This window comes from Crotalus tigris, unplaced genomic scaffold (genome assembly GCF_016545835.1).
Source record: "Crotalus tigris isolate CLP2741 ecotype Arizona unplaced genomic scaffold, ASM1654583v1 scf7180000024429.2167931701:2281839, whole genome shotgun sequence".
Taxonomy (NCBI): Eukaryota; Metazoa; Chordata; class Lepidosauria; order Squamata; family Viperidae; genus Crotalus; species Crotalus tigris.
Window position 1 is genome coordinate 2,066,173 of NW_024100596.1, and position 14,700 is coordinate 2,080,872.

Sequence of the window (14,700 nt, forward strand, 5' to 3'; positions counted from 1 at the left end):
AGGTGGTAGATGTTTGATATCCCCGGAAAAGCATGTCGAGGGCAGGCTTCTAAGCCGACGAAATCAATCACCCACCGCGGGGAGTAAGCTAAAAGCCACTGGGCCAACGGGTGCCTGCTTCCCCTCTGCCCTTCAGTCTGTTTGCAGCAGGTGCCCCTGCGTTGGACAGCCTCTTCTGACTCCGTTGCCAAGCGCATTCGCTGCCAAGAATCACTGCTCTTCTCTGCACCTTCGCGTCTTCCCCCCCCCCCTCCACAACTGCCCCCACATCCCAACGCGGCGGGGAAAGAGAAGCAGACAAAAGGGATCTTGTGCCTTTAAGGCCTCCCGCTTGGCGATCCCCGGTCGGGAGCGCACAGAGTGGGGCGAGCCTTGTGGATCCGGGCTAGAGGGCGTTTACCCTGGACAACGCGGGAGGAGGGGACGGGCCCAGAGCGAGCAAGCAGGAATGGAGAAGAGACGAAGGCGGCGAGCGGGGGACACGCTGTAAACACCGAGCGAGGGCTGGGAGAAAAGAGCTGCTGGGCAAGGGACGGCGCCTGTTTCTTCCTGCTGCCCCGAGAGGAGGGCCCAGCCTTTCCAGAGACATCGCTCGGGCATTGCGAGGTGAATTGAGGGAACGGTGGGAGGTGAACGGGTGCAACTGCGGCTCCCGAGCGCGCAAGGAGCCGAAAGATCTGACCGAGAGGCGCCCGCCCTGCGCCTCTGGAGCCGAGACAGGGGACAGGCGGCTCTGGAGAGGCCCGGGCCTTTGGGAAATGCCCAATCTTGAGAAGGATGAGAAAGGACGAGAAGAGGAGGGGAGGGGGAGTCATTAGGCCGTCTCTACCTCGACTGGGAGGATTGCGGGCGGCAACGGCGGGCTTCGAGTAGGTGGGAGAGTCTTAGCGACAAGCCTCTTGTGTTGGGGCGCTCGACAGGCCGGGAGCTGCGGAGACTGCAAGGAAAGGGGCGTGAGGACGCACCTGTACAGTACACGGACTCCAGGCCCTCTGTAGGCGCCGTAGTTGCTCAGCGCCAGGAAAGTTCCTTTGCTGCAGCCCCGAGTGAATGGGCTTGCAGGCTTGTGTCAAGTACACCGATGTGTATAAGTCTCCGTTCTCTTTTGATTCGGATGTTACAGGCGATAAGGCTTTGCCTGGCGGGCTAGGAATATTAATTCAACTCGTTGCATTGGAAGGGGGTGGGGGCGGACGGGAGGGAGGGAGACCTCCACATGTCTGAAATGTATGGCCTGTTCTATCTGACCATCTCTCGTCGCTTTTTTGGTTCCTTCCCTCCCCCCCCCCTTGATTTTTCTGGGATGCTTCAATAAGGGATGGCTGGAGCCAGAAAAATGGGCCTAAGCTATGTAGCTCTTCGTCTTCTCTGTCTGGATGGGTTACTTACCTAGAGGAGGAACAGGTGGGCTTTCCTTAACCTTTTTTTTTTTTTTTACTTCTGGGTTGCTTTCTGGCTGTTCTGCATATGCCTCCTACAAAGAGGAGGGGGGGGGAATGAGTGAAGGAAAGGATTGTGCGATGGGGAGCTTTCCCCTATGCAATTTTGCAAGCCGCCAGGCAGGAGGACCTGAGGGGTGGGAGAGAAAGAATGTTGGCCTGTAACCTGCACTCCTGTGCTTTGGGGAACTTGCTTGTAGGCCTGGTGTGTACTCTGCCACAAAGAAGTTTAGGGTGTTTCATATGTGTCCTGACTTTTCTCCCAGAGCTCAAAAGGGTGAACCTACTTGTCTCGTGAATGGATCCACCCAAGCTACCCATCCAATACTGTACAGGTAGTCCTCAACTTACGACCACAATTGAGCCCAAAATTTTATGTTACTAAATGAGAAATTAAATGAATTTTGCCCCATTTTACAACTTTTCTTGCCACATTTGTTATGTGAATCATTGTAGTTGTTAAATTAGTAACACCGTTATTAAGTAAATCTGGTTTCCCCATTGACTTTGCTTGTCCAAAGGTTGCAAAGGGGGATTGCCTATCCCGGGACATTGCAACTCTCATAAATATGAGTGAGTGGTCAAGCATCCGAATATAAATCGCATGACCATGGGGATGCTGCAATGGTCAGTAGTGTGAAAAATGGTCATAAGTCACTTTTTTCAGTGCTGTTATCTTGTACACACACACACACACTTTACCAGCTATTGTTGCAGTTCAATCACTGTTGGTATTCTTATTGTATCATTTGATTTTTTTTTCTGCATTTGGGGGAGTGACATTTCTTGCTGGGAAAACTGAATTCTGAGATGTTGCTATTTTAGTGTTATTTAGTTGTGGCCGTTTTTCCTCTCTCAAAGCTTGCATCTGCCACTTTAGTCTGCACAGAACCCCCTGGCCTATATCTGTAGCCTGCCACGAAGCTGTACTTGTCTCTTCCTTGGCTGCTGTGTCCCACAGTGGAAGTGGTTTGGCCAGAGTCCTGATGGACTAGGATGGGGCTATTCTGCCTGGACTCAAAGGGGACAGGAAGAGGGGCTGTATTCTGACGTGTTCCCCAAATGCCTGTGATAGAAGGATGCTGTCATAACATTGTTCCCTTCTCCCAGAATAGATGGAGACAACAGTTCTGTTGAACGGTATTGGAATCATTCTCTGAAGAGGCCGAAGCTAAAACCAGCCCTGGTTTTGGCTGACAGTCAAGACAAATAGTTTGAAAGGAGAAAACTATTCCAGTTTGGTTTCATGCTGAATCGCAAGTTTGGCTGCTGAAAGGGGCAATGCTGGGAAATGCTTTTCTCTCTACATAAATGCAGAACTTCAAAATCCATTGGGTCACACACTGGGATAAACTCCCTGGAACCTAGAGAAGAATGTGGACACAAAACAGGGAGACTTTATTCTTGCTTGAGCTTTTTGAGACGAAGTATGAGTGAGTGTTTCAGTTCCGCTTGCAAAAGTTGCTTGTGTCTCCCTGGGGCCTCCCAATCCATAGCTTGAGAACTCCCAAAGTTAAGCAGTTGGATTTTGGTAATGCTCTAAGTATAAGGATCTTTTTACCTCTGGTTGCTGCTCTTTGTTACAAAGATCAGATGAGCTAGCTAGCAAATGAAGGAGATGGGATAGGGAAGAGTTTTTGTATCTTTTGGATTATATAGATTGTTTTTATATCACAATTTTCTCAGCCGGGAAATATTTCAGTTTTATGGACTTCAACAACTCCCAGAATTCCCAGATAACAGCCCTTGTTGAAAACTTGGGTAGCTGACACCCAGATATCTGAAGGATATCCCGGGTTGAAGAAGGCTTTAATGGGTTTAGTTATCTCTTCTAGCACAATATGTTGGGGGGAAAGGACTTGCCTTTTTTGATCAGGAGATTTATTCCAGGTATTAGTAAATTTATTTCTCTGCATTCTCATCCTCCCCTTTTTCAGTGAGAATAAATGATAGTTTCAGGATCCAATCTGGGTCGGTTACCGGGACAGATTGGATCCTGCAACATTATCCCGGGATACATATATTCGTCTTCATTTGTGATGATTAGTTTCTGTGAGACTAATCATACAGGTTGGAGAGCCCTTTTTGTAATGCTTCTTGTCTGTAATGGCTTTAGAAGAAAGATGGCCCTAAATTTAAGATGGCATCACCCTAGATATTAAAACTTTATTGTCTGCACTACATGTGGTCCTCAACGTATGACCACAATGAAGCCCAAAGTTTCCATTGCTAAGCAGGACAGTTGTTAAGTGAGGTATGCCCCATTTTACAATTTTTTTTTGCCACAGCTGTTAAGCAAATCACTACAGTTTTTATGTGGTTGTTAAGCAAAACTGTTTTCCTCCATTGACTTTGCTTGTTGGAAGCCACTTGAGAAGGTTACAAATGGTGATTACATGACCCTGGGATAGTGCAACTGTCATAAATTCATGCCAGTTATCAAGTATCTGAATTTTGATCACATGGCCTAGGGGATGCTGCAGTGATCATAAGTGTGAAAAATAGTCATGAGTAATTTTTTCCAGTGCTACTCTTTCAAACGGGCACTAAATGAATGGTTATAAGTCAAGGACTACCTGTATATATTCTCAGTGAAACTGAGATAACCCTTCTGTTTCAAAGGTAAATAGGTGAAGTGAAGCACACTAGTCTTTTCAGGTTAAACAATAGTTGCCTTTCTCTGTATGTCTTCATGGCCCTTTCTTGGTCTAATAGAATGTTTGTCTCCTAGGTTTTTGGACCTGAGGAACTGAGAACTTGTCCTCCTGTCAGTCAATCCTACTTGATTTTGCCATTCTCTAAACCTTCTCTCAGTGCTACTTGGATTATGATTGTGATCATACATTGGACGGCCAAAGCATTCTTCAAAGCTGTTGATGAAATCAAACTAAATATACCTCTTTCTGCAGGGCCTTCCCCTGAGGCATTTAATGATGGCCTTTTCTCCATAGGATGAAGGATGTTCCAAGCCCCTCTTACTTCACCCTTAAGACTGAAGTCAGTTTTGTTGTGGCTGGGTTCAGTCAGAGCAGTTACCAGATCAACTAAATAATTGCTAAATGTTTACATACAACATGCTAAGCTTCGTTAATTTTAAGCTTGGATGTATGTATATAGTGTATAGCTGTGTGTGTATGTATGTATGTATGTATGTACAAGCTATATATATATAGCTTGTTATACAGACCCAGTTCAGTTAGTTAACGGTTCAGTGTGTTGTGCAAACACCCCCAAATGGATTTAATAACCGAATTGTATGAATCTAGTTAGCCCCATAATTCCATTCTTCATTTCTATCTGGCCTGTCCTAAAGTTTAGGGTCTTTCAAGAACTACAAGGGTATGCATACTATCCCTACTTTAAGTTTTTAAATTTCCACCTAAAGAATTCCATATGCTAAAAGACCAGATAGGGAGTGGAAAAGGAGATTAGGTAGGACGTATTTATTTATTTATTTTTAACCAACAAAACAAAGCAAAACATAACACACACACACACACACACACACACACACACACACACACATATACTCCTCTCCCTTTTTTTTAACAGCGATTACGTAATGGTAATCTTCTATTATTTACATTTCCCCCCTTATTTTTCTTTAGAATATTTATCCTTATTGCCTCATTGTTTCTTATTTACATTTTTCTTCCTTCATATTCTACTTCTTACTAAGAATAATTCATATTATTATTATTATACATTATTATACACATATTTTCACTCTTGACCTTTCCATATTTATTCTCCTCTATTATTTCTAGTCTCTAACCAGTCATACCACTTGTTCCATGTTATATAGTACTCTGTGTCTTTCTTTTCTTTTATCTCTTTTGTTAATTTGTCCATCTCAGCACAGTCCAGGATTTTTCTTATCTCTTCTTCCTCTGATGGTATATTCTCACTTTTCCAGCACTGTGCATATGCTATTCTTGCCGCCGTTATTATATGTAAAATTAAATACCATATTTCTTTACTGTATTTAAAATACCCAACAAAAAGATCTCTGGTTTCCAGTCTACGGGTTGGTCTATTATTTCTTCGATCATTTTTCTTATTGTAGTCCAGTATTTTTTTGCAACTGGGCATGTCCACCATAAATGATAATATGTTCCATGTACTTTTTTACATTTCCAGCATGTTGGCAAATTGTTCTGGAACATCTTGGCAAGCTTTGCTGGTGGAAGATGCCATCTGCAAAACATCTTCAACTGGTTTTCCTTGAATGCCACCGACATAGTCAATTTTATATTTATTTCCCATATTTTTTCCCATTTCTCCAATTCTATATTATATCCGAAATTTTTTGCCCATCTAATCATTGTGTCTTTGGCAACCTCATCTTCCATTTTATATCTCAATAGGTATTTATATAAATTGCTAATTAATTTTATTTCTGTTCCATGTATAATTTTATCCAATTCTTGCGGCTCTTTTTGGATTTCATATAATTTTTTGTCCTCTGTATATTTAGATTGAATTTGTGTAAATGTCCAGCAGTCAATCTTTCTGCCAATATCTTGTTCCAATTCTTGTTTTGTTTTCAGATTTCCCTGTTCATTTACTAATTCCTTATATCTAATTATCTTATTTATATCCAATAGGTTTGGGTATTTCAGAGCTTCTTTGGGGATAACCACATTGGAATTCTTATATAATGTTTTTGTTTTATTTTTTCCCAAGTCTGTAGCAATGCATTTCTAACTATGTGTCTTTGAAAGTATCTGTGTATTTTATGTTTTTCGTCCCATAGGAATGCATGCCATAGATTAGATAGGACTTCTGCCCCACATCCTACTTTCTGTCCTCTCCAGACCTTGCAAAGGAGGTTTAGGGGTCAAGGCACTATGCAGTGTTTGATTACTCTGTTAAAGTTGAATGCAGGGGCATGGCTTAAATTGGATTGGAATGTTGAGATCTGTCTTTTGGGATGAAGATAACATTAGCATCGTGATAACTGTTTTGTTACTAGAGCAACCTCTGGATGTGCAACTGATTGTTGGCTGGCTGTATTAGATTCCACCCAGGATAGTGGAGGATTATAAACTGAAGGTAGTCACTGCTGGTGGTCTTGTTTAAAGTAAGTCTGGGGAAAAAAAGTTAGGACCTCCAGTATCCTAGCAGTTCACTGAATTCATAGTTTATCTGAGAATCGTTTTCTTAACGGTGTACTTTTTGCAACAAGCCTAATCTGCATTATTTTATTTTGTGTGCTGTATATCTCCTGCAGTGTGAGTGTGGGTATGTGGGAAGGGTAGGGAAGGACAGAATACATAAGTGGACAATTCTATGTAGAAATGTCTGCTTGGAATACGAAGGCCGTTCAAAATGGCCTGAAATGGGAAGGAAATATGCAAAGAGAGTTGTGGATGAGTAAGGAGTTGTGGGAAGGGGAACTTGCTTTGAGTTCCAGAGAATGAGTACAGCTGGTACTTCAGCCACGGAATGGAAACTAATGTGTGTGACCAGCTGACAGTCTTGTCTTCTTCCTGCAGGTTGCAGCCTCAGCTTGATGAAGACGAAATAAGAAACCTGACACTGAGGGTGCTCCCTTAAGAGACCCATGTCGCCTCATTGTGCCCTATTCCTAGGGGCCTTCCAGGTACTGGGGCTTCCTCAAGGCCGAACCAATGATCTGTCCTGCTGACAGGGATATCCTTTGTTATTTGAGAATCCTTTGCAGAGTCATATTCTGGGACAGAAGCATTTTTCCACCCACAGGTGTTAAAACTCTCCTCTGTAGAATGTCTTGATGCTTTTTGCCCAGAATCTGACATTTGGCTGGGTCTTGTCTCTCCCTGCCATCCTGGGTCAGGTTTCCCCCAGCTATGTCTCCTGCCCTCCTGTCTTTTCTCCCTGTCTTCTTGTGCTAGGAGTCAAAATGACTTCAGCTGAAAACATTCCACAGAGAAAGAAAGCAGTAGATCTGTTGGCTCCCGAGGCTTCATGTGTGCAAAATGCCTGGACTCCGCAGGGGAATGGGAATAGGAACTCCTTCCCACCCAGTTACACTTCACCAGGGGTGATTTCTGCAGTGGAAGCTGTTCTGCCTGTTGAATTGTTTGGGGGAATAGTGTGCACCTGGTTCTCTTGGAGCAAAGAGAACTTTCCGAAGCTTCTTCTAACCTTTTGTCCTTTTCCCACAGTATGTCCTGGTTTAGTGGCATCCTGGTGCCCAAGGTGGATGAGCGGAAGACCGCTTGGGGGGAGCGCAATGGGCCCAAGCGCCATCGCCCAGCACTTTGTGGCCCACGCTACATGAGCTGCCTACAGGACCAAGAGCTGGAGCGCAGAGGCAGTGGCGCACTGGGGTTGAACTGTTCTTGGCAGGAAGATCACTATGGCAGGAAGCAACCACCGTCACTTCTGCCTGGTTCCGGAACTGGAGATTTGGGGCTCAAAGCTGTGGACCTGGGATTTGAGGATGGTGGCGGCAGCATGGCGGTTGAGGCCAAGGGGCTGTCTGCCAGCGATTGCGGCTGGCGCCTCCTGCAAGTGTTCCGCTCTAAGCGCTTTCGCTCAGCCAAATTGGAGCGTCTCTACCAGCGCTACTTCTTCCAGATGAACCAGAGTTCACTGACGGTGCTGATGGGTGTCTTGGTGCTAGCGTGTTGCATCATGCTGCTCTTCCACTGTGTGCCTGGCACTCCCAATGTGTCCTACACTGCTGCCCTTGCCGTGGCTGCTACCCTCTTCCTCTCCCTGATGGTCCTCTGCAATCGGACTGGCTTCCACCAGAACTGCATGTGGGTGGTGAGCTATCTGGTCATTCTGGCACTCTGTGGAGTGCAGGCTTTGGGCACTCTCCGGGTCTCACCACGAAGTGCCTCCGAGGGGGTCTGGTGGAGCATCTTCTTCATCTACATCATCTACACCCTTCTGCCTGTGCGCATGCGGGTGGCAGTGCTGGCTGGAGCCTTGCTGTCTGTCCTTCACCTGGTGATTTCTTGGTACCAGAACAGTACAGACTCCTTCGTTTGGAAGCAGGTATGGGGGAAAGTTGGGCTGAGGGAAAAGATGGCAGAGCTCCTTGGTGATAAAGATAAATGTGTAATTGGTGGATGGGACAGAATAGGAACCCTGTACTAATCGAAGATGCTTTGTTGAAGGATAGCTAACGCCTTTGGTGTTGAAGAAAGGCTATAAAAATTGGTCTGTCTAGAGGTGGTAAAGACTTATTAAGGGGAGCAGGCAAGTGAAACTGAAGTCCTCCCATCAAGCAAAATGAATGAATGAATTAAGAATGAATGAGAGCCCTTGAATAATATGAGGGGAGGCAAGTTCTGTGACCTTTTCCCAATCCCCACAATCACTCCAATTGTGGATGGAGCTAAGTGGAATTTGCATATCCTCAATTCCATTGAACAAAGCTTGATCTCTGGATCTTGGTGATGAATACATTTGAATTTGCTTTTATTTACTGCTGTATATTGTCTAGGTTCCTGATTCTCCTTTCCTCATAGAAGTTTGACGATAGCAAAAGTTTGCCTAGAAATCCATATAGCTGGAATTGGCACTACCAAGGTAGCGGTAGCATTCACAACGTCTCTATTGTTCTGAAAATAGGGTTTTTTAAGCTAATGACTGGACGATTGAAGAGCCCATTTGTGTAAACCTGTCATTTTGCTTAGTCTCCTTTACTGTTACAATGAATTCTACATATGTACCAATTTCTCCAGTTCCCATCCATCCATTTTTTTTCTTTAACTTCTCGATTGTTTTCACCCTCCTGATCTTATCTATATTCTGGATGAATTAAGAAATGTTTTAATAATGTGGATGAGAACAATTTGTATGAGGAAAAAAGCCCATGTCATTCAATGCTGCTGCAGGCTAAACAGAAAATGCTTCCTCATCTGTTCTGTATATTGATGGGTGGTCTGGCAACTCCACCCTAAGTACTTGAGGCATCATTGTGTTATCATAACTGGAGGGTCAGTGCAATGTAACCTGATTGAGGATAAGCCCATTGGCTCTGGAAAGCATCAGATTATGAAAATATGTTTTGGGATTGGTTCTGTACTACAGGAAGCCTCGACTTATCACTATAATTGAGCCTAACATTTCTGTTGTTAAGCAAGACAGTTGTTAAGTGAGTTTTGCTCTATTTTACGACTTTTCTTGACATACTTGTTAATCCCTGCAGTAGTTAGTAATATGGTTGTTAAGTGAATCTGGCTTCCCCATTGACTTTGCTTGTCAGAAGCTCACAAAAGGTGATCACATGACCCTGGGACATTGAGCCCATCATAAATATGATCCAGTCACCAAGTATCAGAATTTTGATCACGTGACCATGGGATGGTACAACGGTTGTAAGTGTGAAAAATGACCACAACTCATTTTTTTCAGTGCTGTTCTAACTTCAAATAGTCACTAAATGATTGATTGTAAGTCTAAGTAGTGAGTAGTACCTGCACTCAGTTGAATTAAAGGCAGAATATATCTTTCAATATGCACATCTGGACAGAAAATGTAAAAGTTTAGCAAGAGCTATGTTAAGATGTAGTTGATCACCCACACATTTGTGCTTTTGTTGTTCCTCCTAAAAAGCAACAACAGAATCTTCCCCCTTTAGATAATTTATCCTTTTGAAATCTGTCAAATTCAGGCTCTTGAAAGTTGCACAGGTACACTGCAATTAAGATGTTCTAAAGCTACTGAACATTCCCCTTCAACACGAATCATTAAAATTGTGGTGGCAAAGGCTTAGGATAGGAACAGTGCAATACTCAAACACATAATGTATGCGTTAAGAAGGAGAAGATGGCAGAAAGGGAATGAGCCACAAATGCATGTGTGGGAGGCTGCACAGAGCAATGATCTGATGCTCTTGTGATGACATACCTGTGTTGCTGTACTAAGATGAGTTCTCAAAGACTTAAAAAAACACTTCGAATTTACAGCTTGTTCTCTCCGTTCCCTCCAAACCAGAAGCTCTGCAGCTTTTTCACTAGTTGCAGACCTAGGGTGATTTTTTTAATTTATTCTGAGGATAGATAATAAAATGCTTATTAATCAAATATTGTAACAGGGAAGGGGGGGATTCAGTCCTGCAAAATTTTCATCTTCTTACCCAAATCCCCCTTTATTCCTGTGCCTTATTGTAAATGAACTAGATGTAAGATTTCAATATTATTCTGATCCTAGGGCAGGAATGCTTTCTTACTGGAAGCAAAGGCCAATCCAGCCAGCTCCCAATGACCCTCCCTTAGGGACAGCTGGTAAATATAGTAAATGTTTCTGAAGAGGCTAGGTATCTGGGAAGGGTCAATCCGAGAACATCAAAGCACTCCCACAACTTCCAGACCTTAAATATAAGAAAGTGTGTACTGAACTATGCTATGGAAGGGAGAAAGAACCTAATTCTTTTAAAGGCAAACCAACAGGACTGATCCTTTCCCTGTGGGGTTACTCACATGATTACTCCAGTGTTGCACATTGTTAGCTGGTTAGATTCCATAAAGTGTTTTGGGTTATGATTGTGAGCTAAGTGACAAATGAGTAGGGGTAAAAAAAAAAAACAGAACGTGGCATAAATTGGAATTATGTATGGAATAGTGTATGGCAGACGAGTGGAGAAGAGGGAAGCTGGCTTGCCTCTTTTCTTCAATTCCTCAGTAGGAGGAGAGAAAGCTCAATTTCTCACTCTTTTGTCCAGCAGAAATAAACTTGAGAAATATGTTAATTATAACCCAGGGGATCTTGCCTAATGCTATTAACTGTCCACAGTACAGCTTCTGAAGACGTGTATTAATCATTCAGAGATATGGCTGACTATTGCCATGATAAAGGAAGTCTGAACTGAAGATGGAGTAATGTAGCCAGTGTCACAGTTATGGAAGTAATGAAGTTAACAGCTCACTGAAAATTGGAAATATGGTGGCATGTCTGTTTACAGGGCCTGGTGCTACACTGCTGCCTTCTCTGTATTTCTTGTTTCCTTCCAAAGGAAATTTAAGGATGTAGCTAATTAACTAGGATGTAGCTACTTAATTATATTGTTAATAATAATCATTATTTTTGTTCACGGAATTATTACTTGTAGCTTGGATTTTGCACAACACACTTAACAAGATTACTTAAAAATATAGCATTTGTACTACAACCTTTAATCTCAGTTGTGGATTTGAGGGTGGTTTTGCTGTTGTTTTTTTGTGTGTGGGGGAAGGCTTAGTGATCTATCTTACGTTGTGTTGCCTGTTTGTTTAGTTTATTGTTTAGTGTACTGATAAACCACAAACAGGCTTAGTTTGGCAGCCCAATTAAATTTGGATTCCATGCTTCCAGCCCACCATGTCTTGAGTTTGCTGCACAAAATACATCCAAACAGAATTTCTTCTTTGGTGCTTTGAATTATTTCAGTTAGCTCTAGTCTAAAATAGATAAATTAGGTATATCCAGATATTCCTGAACCAGAAATCCCAATAGCTGAACTCTGCATGGCCAGCGGTGAAATGCTGGTTTGTCAACACTTTCTGGGCCCAGATTGCTTTCCTCTGTTCTAATTCTTAATAATAATCTAAATATCATTTAACAGTCTGGAGATTAACGGATTTTGGAATCTGAACTAATTTATTCAAGATTCAGTTTCCACCTATCAGAAATTCACAATGAAAAGAAGCATTTACCTGCCCTGTTATTTGTAAGAGATGTTCATTTTAGCTTCCATTAAGAACTGCAGACAAGATTAGTTTGCCTCAGTAAAACTAGAGGCACTGTAGGATTTAATCTGTCTTTTATATCAGGGTTCCTCAAAGTGATCAGTATCAATCCTCAAACAATTGTTATTGCTTTGATTATTCATAGTACTACTAACATGGTATTTGTTAAATTATTTCCATATAATGTTTTTGGGGGAGAGGGGTTGATGAGCAGTTTGCAACTACTTAATTAAGGGGTTGATGAGTTGAAGAGTTTAGGGACCTCTAGTTTAGAGATATATACTTAGGTTCCCTGATACTAAAAGCAGTTCTGGTCCCTTGCAAAGTAAGATTGCTGGGGTTGGAGAGCCCTTCACCTTCTAGATCACGGGTGTTAAACTCGCTGTGTCACATGACATGTCACGACATATCACGACTTTGCATTGCCAGAGCTGGGGTGGGCGTGGCCTCTGTATGATGCAACAGGCCCACAGGCCAGCAGTTTGACACCCCTGTATGCAGATCAGGGGTAGGCAACCTCGGCTCTTTTATGACTCGTGGACTTCAACTCCCAGAATTCCTGAGTCAGCTCTGCTGGGAGTTGACGTCCACAAGTCATAAAAGAGCCGAGGTTGCCTACCCCTGTATCTAGATGATGTTAGATTCCAGTTCCCACCAGCTTTAGTCAGCATGATATAGGAAAGGATGGATAGCAAGTATAATCCATATTTAGGGAAGCACACATTTCACAACCTTGATTTATGGTGTAAAATGTCATCTCTCTCATGGGTGTCCAAGTACTGTAGCACATACAATACTGTAAATTCTAGTTCTGTGTCAAGCAATAGCAAATAAAGCTTTTTTCATTGTGTGTGTATGTGTATGTATATATATATATTTTTAGTAAAGTATTCTTACCCTCCCGGTGATCGTGTTTATTCTTTTATTCATACATACATACATAGAATCTTTCCTGGCTTGGGGAAGATTACAGGTTTTCTTCCCCAAACTTTATGAATTAATGTCGGGCTCAGAATTTGTCCATACTATTGTGTGACATTTTACGAATATTGAGTATCCATCACTGTTACAGGCTATTACGTAGAAGGAGTGGGAGTAAGCTACACTAAGAGGTATCAAGTCATGAGAACCAGTAAGTAGTTCATAGATAAATAAATAGGTCTGTGATGTTTGGTTACCTTAACTGGCTGAAAAATGTTTATTCAGTTAGAAATGTGATCCAGCAGCAGAGTTTATATGCATGGACCCACATGCCTATATATCATGCAAGTTTGTTCAGAAGCAGCAGATGGCAAGCATTATCTGAAAAGAAAGTGGAAGTTTCAAAGTTCAGTGGTATAGCAATCTATATGTTTCCATGCACGCCATCCAAGGTTCAATCTTTGGCTTCTCCATTTTGTTTAAAAAAAGAAGAAGCAAGTGATAGGTGATGAGAAACTTCCTGAGATTCTGGAGAACTGCTCTCCCGTTAGTAGACAATGACGAGTTTCATCAGTGATAGGCAAGCTGATTGTTATTTTGGAGTGCAACTCCCATAATCCTTTGTCATTGACCATGTTGGTAGAACTGGCTGAATTGAAATTAAGAATACCTGAAAAGTCCCTCATCGCCTACCATTAAGCTCATATGGGCAAATAGTCTGAAGTGGTACAGATGAAGGCATAGTTGTATGCAAGGCATGTCCCATTTTTCTTTCAGGATAAACATACATGATCGGCAAAGGGAAAAAAATGCTTCTGAAATATATTGAATCTCATGCAAGTTTAAGTGACTAATCAGTTAAAATGCTTATCATAATTGCGTCCTTTAGATTGCATCTCTAATAATGCAGGTCTGCCATCCTCTCCTTCTGATCACTAATACATTACTTCTAGGCCAGTGGTTCTCAACCTTTTTAATGCCGTGACCCCCAACCATAAGTCGAGGACTACTCAGCTGGTGCAGCACCGTTTGCAGAATGGGACTTTTGGTGGGCTCAGCAGGGCAGAGACAGTCTGGACAATTCCTATTGGCTTTTGAAAGCCAATAGAATTAGACTCTATTCAAGAGAGTCTATTCCAGTGTTTCTCAACCTTGACAATTTTAAGGCCTGTGGACTTCAACTCCCAGAATTCCACAGCCAGCAATGCTGGCTGTGGAATTCTGGGAGTTGAAGTCCACAGGCCTTAAAATTGTCAAGGTTGAGAAACACTGGTCTATTCTATTGGCTTTCAAAAGCCAATAGAATAAAAGGGAGTAGCACAGCTAAGGAAAAGGGGAAAAAAATGGTGGACTGCGTTGTTTGGCGACCCCTGTGAAATGGTCGTTCGACCCCAAATGGGGTCCCGACCCACAGGTTGAGAACCACTGTTCTAGGCAAACCACTGTCTATGCAAGTCTGTCTCAGGCTTTCAAGGGCCGCAAAGTGAAGCCTTTCTTACTGGACTAGAGATTCTTATGCCCCCAGTTCATATCTTCTGAGATGGGTTGACTCAAGCGTGAGAGTTAATAGCCTAGAAAACATAGTACCTGCCTACTTGGATGGCTGTAGGAGGGGCAAAAATCTCTCAGATTTGCCAGTGGGCATAGGCAGTGCTTTTTTTGTAAAAAAAAAA

General features: G+C 42.7%; 1 protein-coding gene across 3 annotated transcripts in view; it reads left to right on the plus strand.

The window, feature by feature from the left end:
- The first annotated feature begins 274 nt into the window (after positions 1-274).
- The window catches only part of ADCY6 (adenylate cyclase 6), a 61,113-nt gene continuing 46,687 nt past the window's right edge, over positions 275-14,700 (plus strand). Inside the window, exons 1-3 of one of the 3 annotated variants that reach the window (XM_039330535.1) lie at positions 275-606; positions 6,938-7,044; positions 7,589-8,429. In XM_039330535.1, the coding sequence (XP_039186469.1) occupies positions 7,590-8,429 (840 nt within the window). In that variant the 5' untranslated portion in view covers positions 275-606; positions 6,938-7,044; position 7,589. Of the gene's footprint in view, positions 607-6,937; positions 7,045-7,588; positions 8,430-14,700 lie in introns of those variants that run through there. The other 2 variants (XM_039330534.1, XM_039330536.1) reach the window with 2 other exon arrangements.